A 14,526-nucleotide genomic window follows, 5' to 3' on the forward strand; every position below is an offset into this window, starting at 1 on the left:
ATCCTCCCGGCCGCAGCGGAGGCGTCACCACTTCCGTTCCGGGATTCGAGCGTTCTATTCCCTTCCACCACTGCCAGGTGTCACATGACCAAGTGGGTCACACGAGGAAGTTACTGCTGTTGCTATGAAGACGAGCTGAGGCAGAAGAAACGGCGCCAAATGTCTCATAGTGTGAACAAACCAGGCGCAGAACATGGAAAACCGCCCCACCCCTGGTCTGTGACTGTGAGGTGACATCCCTTCCATGTATTATGTCATAACAGTATCACACAGGGTGAGATACACGGCTCAGCAGTCAGTATCACACAGGATAGGATTAGATACATAGCTCAGCAGACAGTATCACTCAGGATATGATGAGATACACAGCTCAGCAGACTGTATCACACATGGTAGGATGAGATACACGGCTCAGCAAACAGTATCACACATGATAGGATTAGATACAGCAGCTCAGCAAACAGTATCACACATGATAGGATTAGATACACAGCTCAGCAGACAGTATCACACAGGATAGGATGAGATGCACGGCTCAGCACCCAGTATCACACAGGATAGGATTAGATACACAGCTCAGCACACAGTATCACACATGGTAGGATGAGATACACGTCTCAGCAGTATCACACATGATAGGATGAGATACACAGTTCAGCAGTATCACACAGGATAGGATGAGATGCACGGCTCAGCACCCAGTATCACACAGGATAGGATTAGATACACAGCTCAGCAGACACTACCACACATGGTAGGATGAGATACACGGCTCAGCAGTATCACACAGGATAGGATGAGATACATGGCTCAGCAGTATCACACATGATAGGATGAGATACACAGCTCAGCAGTATCACACATGATAGGATGAGATACACAGCTCAGCAGTATCACACAGGATAGGATGAGATACATGGCTCAGCAGTATCACACATGATAGGATGAGATACACGGCTCAGCAGTATCACACATGATAGGATGAGATACACAGTTCAGCAGTATCACACATGATAGGATGAGATACACAGTTCAGCAGTATCACACATGATAGGATGAGATACACAGTTCAGCAGTATCACACATGATAGGATGAGATACACAGCTCAGCAGTATCACACATGATAGGATGAGATACACAGTTCAGCAGTATCACACATGATAGGATGAGATACACAGCTCAGCAGTATCACACATGATAGGATGAGATACACAGCTCAGCAGTATCACACATGATAGGATGAGATACACAGCTCAGCAGTATCACACATGATAGGATAGGTCAGTAGAGAGTATCACACAGGAAAGGATTAGATACCCAGGTAAGTAGAGAGTATCACACAGGAAAGGATTAGATACCCAGGTCAGTAGAGAGTATCACACAGGAAAGGATTAGATACCCAGGTAAGTAGAGAGTATCACACAGGATGGGATTAGATACCCAGGTCAGTAGAGACTATCACACAGGAAAGGATTAGATACACAGGTCAGTAGAGAGTATCACACAGGAAAGGATTAGATACACAGGTCAGTAGAGAGTATCACACAGGATAGGATTAGATACCCAGGTCAGTAGAAAGTATCACACAGGAAAGGATTAGATACCCAGGTCAGTAGAGAGTATCACACAGGAAATGATTAGATACCCAGGTAAGTAGAGAGTATCACACAGGATGGGATTAGATACCCAGGTCAGTAGAGACTATCACACAGGAAAGGATTAGATACACAGGTCAGTAGAGAGTATCACACAGGATAGGATTAGATACACAGGTCAGTAGAGAGTATCACACAGGATAGGATTAGATACACAGGTCAGTAGAGTGTATCACACAGGATAGGATTAGATACCCAGGTCAGTAGAGTGTATCACACAGGATAGGATTAGATACACAGGTCAGTAGAGACTATCACACAGGATAGGATTAGATACACAGGTCAGTAGAGAGTATCACACAGGAAAGGATTAGATACCCAGGTCAGTAGAGAGTATCACACAGGAAAGGATTAGATACCCAGGTCAGTAGAGAGTATCACACAGGAAAGGATTAGATACCCAGGTCAGTAGAGACTATCACACAGGATAGGATTAGATACACAGGTCAGTAGAGTGTATCACACAGGATAGGATTAGATACCCAGGTCAGTAGAGTGTATCACACAGGATAGGATTAGATACCAAGGTCAGTAGAGTGTATCACACAGGATAGGATTAGATACACAGGTCAGTAGAGTGTATCGCACAGGATAGGATTAGATACCCAGGTCAGTAGAGTGGGTGTGCTCCTAGTTTGCACTGCATGTATTACTGCGCTGCGCCCCAATTCTATGTGATGACATGAGGCAAAGTACAGAGAAGAAAAGGTGCAGCCGTGTCGCATCCTGAAAACTGACCGGATCAGCTACACTATATAATGTGGTTCAAAGAAAACGGGGCCCAGTGTCCGGTTCTTGTATATCTGGACCAGTGACCTGTAAGGAGGGGGAGCTCTGCGTCTTCCATCTTTGCAGGATGTCTGGGATGTGATGCTCCATGACTCGTTTATGCTGTACAGGAGATGTAGACATTTTATCTTGTATTGGAGGGATGTGTCCACTAGATGGCTCCACAGCACACCTATATAAGGTGCTGCCTGTAGGGGGCGCAGTCAGGGGTATAGCACAGGGAGGGCCAAGGGCATGCTACCTTACCTCTCCACACCCTTGTGTTAACCCCTAATATTCATAACCACTAATAACCCCATATATCCTAAGGATAGATACATTTTCTACATTTTCCAGGTTACTGACACATAATTGGGTTAGATACAGAGACTGAGCAGACAGTATCACACATGAGAGGATTAGATACAGAGATTTAGTAGGCTGTACCACATTTGACAGGATTAGATACAGAGACTAGGCAGGCTGTATCAAGCACAGCAGGATTAGATACAGGGACTTAGCAGACATCATTACACATAACAGAGTTAGATACAGAGATTTGGCAAGTTGTATCACAAATGAAATGATTAGATACAGAACTTAACAGACAATATTGCACATGGTAGAATTAGATTCAGAGACTAAGCAGGTTGTCACTCATGAAGGGATTAGATACAGAGCCCGAGCAGGCTGTGTCACACATCACATGATTAGATACAGAGACTGTATCAAGGCTGTATCACACATCACATGATTAGATACAGATGCTGTATCACAGGTTGTGTCACATGTCACAGGATTAGATACAGAGACTGTATCACAGGCTTTATCACACACAGAAGGATTAGATACAGAGACTGTATCACACATCACAGAATTAGATTAGACACAGGTTCAGCTGCATTTCCCTGCAGTCTTCACTAGGGGGAGTACAAACAGGTTATTCCAGGTTCAGTAGAGATCAGTCAGGACTCTATAAGTCTGCATTCAGCTCCCCCTAGTGGTGGTTGCCGGCAGAACATTTTGTAATATACAGGTAAAAGGGCTTTCTATTCGTAAAAAAATATATATATATTTTTAAATGACTTAAACATTGTAGGCCTAAATCCACTAGCTTAGCTCCACAGTGCTCTAGGCATCACAGTTACATACACCAACTCAGCAAACACTATCACACCTTGTTGGCTTAAAGAGGAGCTGTCACCTGTAAAAACAGCACTAGGAGCTGCTTACTAAAGATACACCAGCTCAGCCGGAAGATGATTTCAGTAGTGTATTAGGAACACGAGATTCATTCTAAATTGCCTTTAATGGTTTCTATTAACAGATGAAAATAGCAATGTCTAATTGTCACCTGAGGGGGCGTCTCGTCTGTGTTTTCTGTTTTTTGTACAATGAAGCTGCACATCACTCAGTTACACTACAACCACCACCACATCCATGTCACTCTCCTGATATACAGGCAGGGGGCGGGGCTGTGACTACCTCTCACACAGGATATACAGGCAGGGGGCGGGGCTGTGACTACCACTCACACAGGATATACAGGCAGGGGGCGGGGCTGTGACTACCACTCACACAGGATATACAGGCAGGGGGCGGGGCTGTGACTACCACTCACACAGGATATACAGGCAGGGGGCGGGGCTGTGACTACCTCTCACACATGATATACAGGCAGGGGGCGGGGCTGTGACTACCACTCACACAGGATATACAGGCAGGGGGCGGGGCTGTGACTACCTCTCACACATGATATACAGGCAGGGGGCGCGGCTGTGACTACCTCTCACACACAATATAGAGGCAGGGGGCAGGGCTGTGACTACCTCTCACACAGGATATACAGGCAGGGGGCGGGCTGTGACTACCTCTCACACATGATATACAGGCAGGGGGCGGGGCTGTGACTACCTCTCACACATTATATACAGGCAGGGGGCGGGGCTGTGACTACCTCTCACACATGATATACAGGCAGGGGGCGGGGCTGTGACTATCTCTCACACATGATATACAGGCAGGGGGCGGGGCTGTGACTACCTCTCACACAAGATATATAGGCAGGGGGCGGGGCTGTGACTACCTCTCACACATGATATACAGGCAGGGGGCGGGGCTGTGACTACCTCTCACACATGATGTACAGGCAGGGGGCGGGGCTGTGACTACCTCTCACACATGATATACAGGCAGGGGGCGGGGCTGTGACTACCTCTCACACATGATATACAGGCAGGGGGTGGGGCTGTGACTACCTCTCACACATGATGTACAGGCAGAGGGCGGGGCTGTGACTACCTCTCACACATGATATACAGGCAGGGGGCGGGGCTGTGACTACCTCTCACACATGATGTACAGGCAGAGGGCGGGGCTGTGACTACCTCTCACACATGATATACAGGCAGGGGGCGGGGCTGTGACTACCTCTCACACATGATATACAGGCAGGGGGTGGGCTGTGACTACCTCTCACACATGATATACAGGCAGGGGGCGGGGCTGTGACTACCTCTCACACATGATATACAGGCAGGGGGCGGGGCTGTGACTACCTCTCACACATGATATACAGGCAGGGGGTGGGGCTGTGACTACCTCTCACACATGATGTACAGGCAGAGGGCGGGGCTGTGACTACCTCTCACACATGATATACAGGCAGGGGGCGGGGCTGTGACTACCTCTCACACATGATATACAGGCAGGGATTTTACTGTAGATTTTACTGTAGTATAAGGTGTGAACCTCCTGTCTGATCACAATGTAATTGTATTGCTATATCAGTGATGTCACAAGGGGCGGGGCTTTGCCATCTCCATTTTCTTAAAGGGTCTGTTTTAATTTAAAGTTTCTTTTTAGACCCTTTGGGTTGGAAGGAGTTAACCAGCCCTTACATGGACTTGTAGAAGTTTCCGCTGTTGCCTGCCGCATGGCAGTAATAGAGGCGTCAGCGCGGCCGCCTCTGATCTCTCTCTAATGACTCCTTCACTCAGTGGCGGACGCCACGTCTGCCGCAGTATTTGACATTTTAGGAAATTTTAATTATTACAGAAGTTAAAGGGAAAAAGAAACAATTCCCAGAAGATGATTGTCAGGCTGCGATGTGCCGGGAGACGTCTTCTGATTAAGGATCAAGATAGAAGGTGACGCCGAGGACAACGCAGTCTGAGCAGGGTAATGATCTACTGTGCCGCACCCTAGTGGCAGATTCTGGTATATCAACCAGTAATGGCCCGCTCTTTTTCGGTAAATTTCCTGAAACTAAAGGGGCTTTACCCGAGTTCCGGAAGTTGTTAGTAGGATAATAAGCTTCTATGGTCAACCTATGTACTGGCTGGGGGCAAACCTTTTAACCCCTTCAGGCCTATTTTGGACCACCGCCACGGACAATGGTGTAAGCCAACACCTGGGACCGGAATCTAAGTGGCACCCGGTGAAACCAGAGCCCGCTGCAAAGCGGGTTGGACGTGCTGTGGCGTGGTACCTCCAGGTTGTTCCACAGGTGCGACTACGGTGGCAGCCACGGCGAGGTACAAAAACAGAAGTCAGGTACGTGGTCGGGACAGGCATGAGGTCAGGACAGGCGGCACAGGATCAACGTCAGAGGCAGAGCAGAAGGTCAGGGCTGGCAGCCGAGGTGCGAAAACAGGAACAGGACCGGGGATCACAACAGGAAATCAACAAGCAGGCACAGGGCATATAGCACAAAGATCCGGCAGGGTGAGCGGGGAGAGGCTGGGTTAAATAGAATTCTGGGTAAGGCCAGCGCCTTATACAGATTGCTACGGATGCGGCGATACCAAATATGTGTGGGTTTTGGTGTATTTGTGTTTTTTATATACCTTCTATATGTTTGTTTGTAAAAGTGATATTTTAGGGGCTTATATTTTATTTTTTAATTTTATGTTTTAAACGTCTGTTTTTTTAACTTTTTTTTTCTGTATACAAACTTGAACTTGAACCAGCCATGCTCTCATCGTTGGTTTCAAATCCAATACCCTGTTCTACAATAGTAATTTATCGTAGTGCAGTGTAAACTGTCTGGCGGTGCTCATTGGGCAGCTACGGGGCACTGCAGGAAGTACTATAATGTCCAGGTGCATGAAGGGGTTAAAGGGAACCCATGTTCCCATGTAGACAACAATGTGAAATCTTCTCCAAAGTCATGTGAAAATCAGCAGAGAGGATGATTCAAGTTAAAGGGGTTTTCCCATGAAGGAAAGTTCTCAAATGTTAATCCCCTAGCAATGTTTTCACAATATAGATAAATAGAAAGTAATTTTTTATCCATACTTTCATTTGGCTTCTGAGCATTGTACTAGTATCTGACACAGAAACAGAGAGATGAGGAGATCCATGAGATGCATATTACACAATGACACTCTCAGCTCTGCTATCTCACCAAATCAATAAAATACACAGTCCGCTCTGCTATAAAGACCTTATCTGTCTGTAGCTTGTAGAGTAAGTCTCTGCATGCTTCTGCTTGCCGGCATGGAAGTGCCTGTGTCTGACTTGATTTTGTAATGCAGGAGGGAGGGGCAGGAGGCAGAGAGCACTGCAGTGTGCAGACATGAGAAGCTTTTCATGTGATGTATTCAACCACAGTCAGAAAATTTAAGGTTGTATCCAGGGGCAACCAAAATTGTGTACAGTTGGACCGATAGAGAAAGGTTGGAATTATATCTGTGAAATGCTGCTGGTGTCATATTAAAGATTAGAATCTCATATTTCCGATGCCACATGAGGCTTGTGGTTCAGCGATCAACAGAACCAGGGATACTGGCAGTTAAAAGGGTTTGCCCACCAAAGAAAATTCTCAAATTTCTATCCCCTAGTGATGTTTACACAATAAAGATAAATCCTTACTTTACAATTTTACTCAGTTTTATTACTGCTTTAGCTCCTATCACTCAGTGATGGTCAGTGCAATAATCAAGAGTGTGAGTAGGGACTCTCTAAGCAGACACTTCATGATTCCACTGTGCTATGAGATGCTGTGTGCTGACAATGTGCTTGGATTATCAGGGTGCAGGGTTTATATACACTTTAATTTAGCTTCTGAACATTCTGCTAGCATCTGACACATAGAAAGAGAGATGAGACAGTTCATAGATGAGATCCATGAGATGCCAATTACACACAATGACACTTTCAGCCCTGCTACATGTCAGCTACAAACACACTAGATCTGAGGTGCCTCCCTCCCCAGATAAAGAACTTATCTGCCTGTTGCTTGTAGTTCTCCTCTCGCTGCGGCTGCTGTTTGCAGGCAGGAAGTGAGTGTGTATCAGTGTGAGCTCATCCTGGAATGCAGGGGGAGGGGCCGCTGCAGAGAGCAGAGGGAGAGAGAAGCTCCACAGCGTCAGGCAAGGTGGCTGCCGACCCTAAAGTCAGAAGATACAGGGTCGGAAACAAGAGGCAACTGAAATAGTTCACACCAGGACTGATAGAGACAGGCTGGAATTATATCTGTGAAATGCTGGATTTTTGGTAATAACATTGAATTAGAGAATGTGTTATTTTGTTATCCTGAGTACATATAAGAAACTTGTCTTTGTGGGAGGAATACCCCTTTAAGATAATAGGCAGGAACTGGATCTTTATCTGCAGCTGACATTACTAACAATGTTTTTACTGCCTATAGCTCTGGTTCTGTAACTCACATATTCACAATCCTGATGCAATCCTAAAGATGAAATTCTTATGTATAAAATGACACAACGGGGCGCATTTACTTACTCGTCCCGTTGCGTCCGCCGATCCGAAATGTCCGACGAGGATTCAGAGCTGCCACGTTTCACTTGAATGTGTCGCTTCCCTGCTCAGGTCCGCCGGAGTTCACCTTCTTCTTCCTGGTGCATGCGAGTGCTGATCTTGCGACACAATTTGAATTGTAAATTCCGCAGTTTGTCTGAATCAGTCAGGTTGTCCGACGGCCAGGCCCCCCCCCCCGTTTTGTGTCGCATGCAATCATGCAATCCGATCGCGTGCGACACAATTCCCTGTGCATTTCAGCGCAGAACAGAAATAGATTATTTGTGATTATCCCCCACATTTGTGAGCGTGAACCCCTCACCGGCGTACTTGCTGGTAGGACCTGGCATAGAAATAAACGCTGTGCAGTCACCCACCTGATACATCAAGAGGCCGGAGCGTCTTGATGTATCTGGCTGGCGCATGATGAATGATCCCCATTGTTTCTATGTATTATAGAACCACAGATTGGGACATCTGAAATGATCCTCACCTTGTAGCCTCTAAAATTTACTCATCTAAGCCAAAATATGACTCTTCTCTAATAATTTTCACATGAAAATAGAGGTTTTTTAGAGGTAAAGAGGTGACGTCACATACAAGAGGGAATTCTAGAAAGGACATGTCATACCCTATCTGAGGGACCTTCTAGTTCAATGGGTCTGGCAATGGGGTTAATCCTTTTACTTGGTGACCCTTTAACTTAAATTGGAGCTGAGATGCAGTTACCTAATTTAGCTACTACACAGAGATTGGAGCTTTTTGTTTTGCTCTCTTCTCTGTGTTGATTCCTGTATCAGACACATCATGTTGGAACCCTAACCATTCCGACATCCACCCGTAAGCTGGATAGTCCTTTAAATGTCAGTTTTTGGTAGAATTCTTGAGATGATGAGATTAGATTATGGGAATGAGTTAGGGTCTTCAATGTCATAGGTCATCAATACTAATAACTGTAAAAATTCCTTTAAGTGTCAGTCTTAACTGATTTCTGGAGTTACATTCCTAACCCAGGAAGCTCGCTATAAACTGAGCTTGTGCATGGAAATCGCGGCAATTTTCTGCACCTTTAAGAGCTGTGAATGGGAACCTTTCAGCACAATGTAGTCTCTAGTATCATCTGCAGCCGCTCAGTTTTTCGTGGAATGCGCTATGTAAACAGATGACGGAGGATAATGCGCGTTGTATTAACGTCTCATAACTCGCCTACACATGACACCGAAAGGTTTCTTCATGAAATATGCCGTCAAGTGCCGCTCAATGGAGCATTGTACTTATTGTACAAAACCTGTGCACCTGGTGTCGGCGCCGCTTGCTGCTGCTCATACAGAAGCCGCTATTCAAGGTCACCCGCCAGAAACGCGTCTAGTACACTCCAGTGTATTCATGTCAATGGAATCTACATGAGAGAATCTCCTCATAGAATAGAGTGTCCTGTGTATCTAATCATCGGGGATACCGTCTGCTGAGCCGCTGTAGATAAACCATCATGTATGATAGTATCTCCAAATCTACTGTATCTAAGCCTCTCGTGTGTGATACTGTCTTGAAATCTACTTATCTAACCCTATTGTGTGGGATATTGTCTGCAAATCTACTGTATCTAAGTTTGTCATGTGTGATACTGTCTTCCGAGCTTCTATATAAATAATCCTAACATACTGTGTGTGGTACTGACTGCTGAGCTGCTGTATCTGATCCTATCGTCTGTGGTACTGACTGCTGAGCTGCTGTATCTAATCCTTTCATGTATGATTCTGTCTGTTGAGATGCTGTATCTAATCCCATCATATTTGATACTTTCTACCGATCTACAACTTATGAACCTTTTATATGTCACCGTCCATTCACACGGGCCCCAGAGTCCCAGCATTCCCCCCCTGATCAATTGTATGGTGTATTTAAAGGGGTTTTCCCCCAAACTAAAGTTAGGGCCTATCCACGGTATAGGGCCTAACTAGCTGATCAGTGGGAGTGCGAGAACGAGGGCGCATGACCGTTCTACTCCTTTAATCTCTATGGAGCTGGCTACCTACTGGGGGGGCTGGCTAGCTATATACTGGGGGCAGGGGGCCGGATAGCAATATACTGGGGAGCAGGGGGCTGGCTCACTATATACTGGGGCCAGAGGGCTGGCTAGCTATATACTGGGGCAGGGTCTGGCTATATACTGGGGGGCAGAGGGATGGATACCTATATACTGGGAGTCAGGGGGCTGGATAGCTTTATACCAGGGATAGGGGGCTGGATATCTATATACTGGGGGCAGGTAGCCGGATATCAATATACTGGGGAGCAGGGGGCTGACTGACTATATACTCGGGGATGGGGTCTGGCTAGCTATATAATTGGGGGGTATGGGGATATATCCTGGGGGGCTGGCTATATACTGCTGTGCAGGGGGTTAGCTATATACTGTCGGGCAGGGTGCTGGAGTCAGGGGGCTGGATAGCTATATACCAGGGGCAGGGGGCTGGCTAGCTATATACTGGGGCCAGAGGGCTGGCTAGCTATATACTGGGGCAGGGTCTGGCTATATACTGGGGGGCAGAGGGATGGATAGCTATATACTGGGAGTCAGGGGGCTGGATAGCTTTATACCAGGGGCAGGGGGCTGGATAGCTATATACTGGGGGCAGGTAGCCGGATAGCAATATACTGGGGAGCAGGGGGCTGACTGACTATATACTCGGGGATGGGGTCTGGCTAGCTATATAGTTGGGGGTATGGGGCAATATCCTGGGGGGCTGGCTATATACTGCTGTGCAGGGGGTTAGCTATATACTGTCGGGCAGGGGGCTGGATACCTATATATTGGGGGCGGACTATATAGTTACTATATACAGTTACCATTGGAGTTTCACAATTTTTTTCTGTATTAGGACCAAGGATTATGAATAAAGCTTCATTACAGACACCTTACAGCTGATTATTGTAGTCTGGGACTATAGTAACATCCAGAGACTTCATCAGAGGTCACAGGGGGCAGAGGGGTCCGTCTTTAACTAGGTTTTGTCGGGTGTCCTTAACTAGGGGACTGCCTGTACTGGAGCTCAGGGTGATGAATAGCTATATACAGGCGGGCAGGGGGATGAATAGCTGTGACCAATGCGTCTCCCACCCTAGGCTTATATTTGAGTCAATAGGTTTTTTCCAGTTTTTTAAGGTAAAATTACCTTGCCTTTCTTATATTCGGATCGGCTTATGCTCTATGGTAAGTGCTGGTACTTATCATGAGCTCACAGTTCTACAGCTTCTCCTCTGTGCTAGGCTCCTGCCATGCTGAGGGAGCAGGGGGAGGTTAAACAGTGTAACTGCCTGTAAAGCCAGTTCACAGTTTACCACAGTCTTGGATCAATGAGTAAGTGTCCCTGGTATATCATGATGCATTTTGATTTCCTTTAACAGTAAAATCCAGAAAAGGAGTTTTATCTATGAATCGCCCAAAACATTTTCTGGTTCAATTAGAATTGGTATTAAAACATCATGACACCAAGGTAACCTCTAACAATTGATCAACAGTACGGCGCCAATGAGAGGCTTCAAGCAGGATCTTCTTCTAAAATGGAAGTGGCCACTGAGCCATCAACAGTTTGTACCAGAGAAACAGACTGGAAGAGTCACAGAGAGACATCAGCAGGTTGTACCAGAGATAAAGAGAGACGGGAAGAGTCACAGAGAGACATCAGCAGGTTGTACTAGAGATACAGAGACTGGAAGAGTCACAGAGAGACATCAGCAGGTTGTACCAGAGATACAGAGACTGGAAGAGTCACAGAGAGACATCAGCAGGTTGTACTAGAGATACAGAGACTGGAAGAGTCACAGAGAGACATCAGCAGGTTGTACCAGAGATACAGAGACTGGAAGAGTCACAGAGAGACATCAGCAGGTTGTACCAGAGATAAAGAGAGACTGGAAGAGTCACAGAGAGACATCAGCAGGTTGTACCAGAGATACAGAGACTGGAAGAGTCACAGAGAGACATCAGCAGGTTGTACCAGAGATACAGAGAGACGGGAAGAGTCACAGAGAGACATCAGCAGGTTGTACCAGAGATACAGAGACTGGAAGAGTCACAGAGACATCAGCAGGTTGTACCAGAGATACAGAGAGACTGGAAGAGTCACAGAGAGACATCAGCAGATTGTACCAGAGATACAGAGACTGGAAGAGTCACAGAGAGACATCAGCAGGTTGTACCAGAGATACAGAGAGACTGAAAGAGTCACAGAGAGACATCAGCAGATTGTACCAGAGACACAGAGACTGGAAGAGTCACAGAGAGACATCAGCAGGTTGTACCAGAGATACAGAGACTAGAAGAGTCACAGAGAGACATCAGCAGGTTGTACCAGAGATACAGAGACTGGAAGAGTCACATAGAGACATCAGCAGGTTGTATCAGAGATACAGAGACTGGAAGAGTCACAGAGAGACATCAGCAGGTTGTACCAGAGATACAGAGAGACTGGAAGAGGCACAGAGAGACATCAGCAGGTTGTACCAGAGATACAGAGACTGGAAGAGTCACAGAGAGACATCAGCAGGTTGTACCAGAGATACAGAGAGACTGGAAGAGTCACAGAGAGACATCAGCAGGTTGTATCAGAGATACAGAGACTGGAAGAGTCACAGAGAGACAGCAGCAGGTTGTACCAGAGATACAGAGACTGGAAGAGTCACAGAGAGACATCAGCAGGTTGTACCAGAGATACAGAGAGACTGGAAGAGTCACAGAGAGACATCAGCAGGTTGTACCAGAGATACAGAGACTGGAAGAGTCACAGAGACATCAGCAGGTTGTACCAGAGATACAGAGAGACTGGAAGAGTCACAGAGAGACATCAGCAGATTGTACCAGAGATACAGAGACTGGAAGAGTCACAGAGAGACATCAGCAGGTTGTACCAGAGATACAGAGAGACTGAAAGAGTCACAGAGAGACATCAGCAGATTGTACCAGAGACACAGAGACTGGAAGAGTCACAGAGAGACATCAGCAGGTTGTACCAGAGATACAGAGACTAGAAGAGTCACAGAGAGACATCAGCAGGTTGTACCAGAGATACAGAGACTGGAAGAGTCACATAGAGACATCAGCAGGTTGTATCAGAGATACAGAGACTGGAAGAGTCACAGAGAGACATCAGCAGGTTGTACCAGAGATACAGAGAGACTGGAAGAGGCACAGAGAGACATCAGCAGGTTGTACCAGAGATACAGAGACTGGAAGAGTCACAGAGAGACATCAGCAGGTTGTACCAGAGATACAGAGAGACTGGAAGAGTCACAGAGAGACATCAGCAGGTTGTATCAGAGATACAGAGAGACTGGAAGAGTCACAGAGAGACATCAGCAGGTTGTATCAGAGATACAGAGACTGGAAGAGTCACAGAGAGACAGCAGCAGGTTGTACCAGAGATACAGAGACTGGAAGAGTCACAGAGAGACATCAGCAGGTTGTTCCAGAGATACAGAGACTGGAAGAGTCACAGAGAGACATCAGCAGGTTGTACCAGAGATACAGAGAGACTGGAAGAGTCACAGAGAGACATCAGCAGGTTGTACCAGAGATACAGAGAGACTGGAAGAGTCACAGAGAGACATCAGCAGGTTGTACCAGAGATACAGAGAGACTGGAAGAGTCACAGAGAGACATCAGCAGATTGTACCAGAGATACAGAGACTGGAAGAGTCACAGAGAGACATCAGCAGGTTGTACCAAAGATACAGAGACTAGAAGAGTCACAGAGAGACATCAGCAGGTTGTACCAGAGATACAGAGACTGGAAGAGTCACAGAGAGACATCAGCAGGTTGTACCAGAGATACAGATACTGGAAGAGTCACAGAGAGACATCAGCAGGTTGTACCAGAGATACAGAGACTGGAAGAGTCACAGAGAGACATCAGCAGGTTGTACCAGAGATACAGAGACTGGAAGAGTCACAGAGAGACATCAGCAGGTTGTACCAGAGATACAGAGAGACGGGAAGAGTCACAGAGAGACATCAGCAGGTTGTACCAGAGATACAGAGACGGGAAGAGTCACAGAGAGACATCAGCAGGTTGTACCAGAGATACAGAGAGACGGGAAGAGTCACAGAGAGACATCAGCAGGTTGTACCAGAGATACAGAGACTGGAAGAGTCACAGAGACATCAGCAGGTTGTACCAGAGATACAGAGAGACTGGAAGAGTCACAGAGAGACATCAGCAGATTGTACCAGAGATACAGAGACTGGAAGAGTCACAGAGACATCAGCAGGTTGTACCAGAGATACAGAGACTAGAAGAGTCACAGAGAGACATCAGCAGGTTGTACCAGAGATACAGA

General features: G+C 46.5%; 1 protein-coding gene across 5 annotated transcripts in view; it reads left to right on the top strand.

The window, feature by feature from the left end:
* Positions 1-78: 78 nt before the first annotated feature.
* VWA5B1 (von Willebrand factor A domain containing 5B1) overlaps positions 79-14,526 on the top strand; it is a 168,533-nt gene continuing 154,085 nt past the window's right edge. Inside the window, exons 1-2 of one of the 5 annotated variants that reach the window (XM_072155186.1) lie at positions 105-230; positions 5,482-5,604. Coding sequence is in view for 1 of the 5 variants with exons in the window: in XM_072155185.1 (XP_072011286.1) it covers positions 194-215 (22 nt within the window). In the remaining 4 variants the exon portion in view is untranslated. Of the gene's footprint in view, positions 231-5,481; positions 5,605-14,526 lie in introns of all 5 variants that reach the window. The other 4 variants (XM_072155187.1, XM_072155185.1, XM_072155191.1 and 1 more) reach the window with 4 other exon arrangements.

The sequence above is a fragment of the Engystomops pustulosus genome, chromosome 6 (genome assembly GCF_040894005.1).
Source record: "Engystomops pustulosus chromosome 6, aEngPut4.maternal, whole genome shotgun sequence".
In the NCBI taxonomy this organism is placed as follows: domain Eukaryota; kingdom Metazoa; phylum Chordata; class Amphibia; order Anura; family Leptodactylidae; genus Engystomops; species Engystomops pustulosus.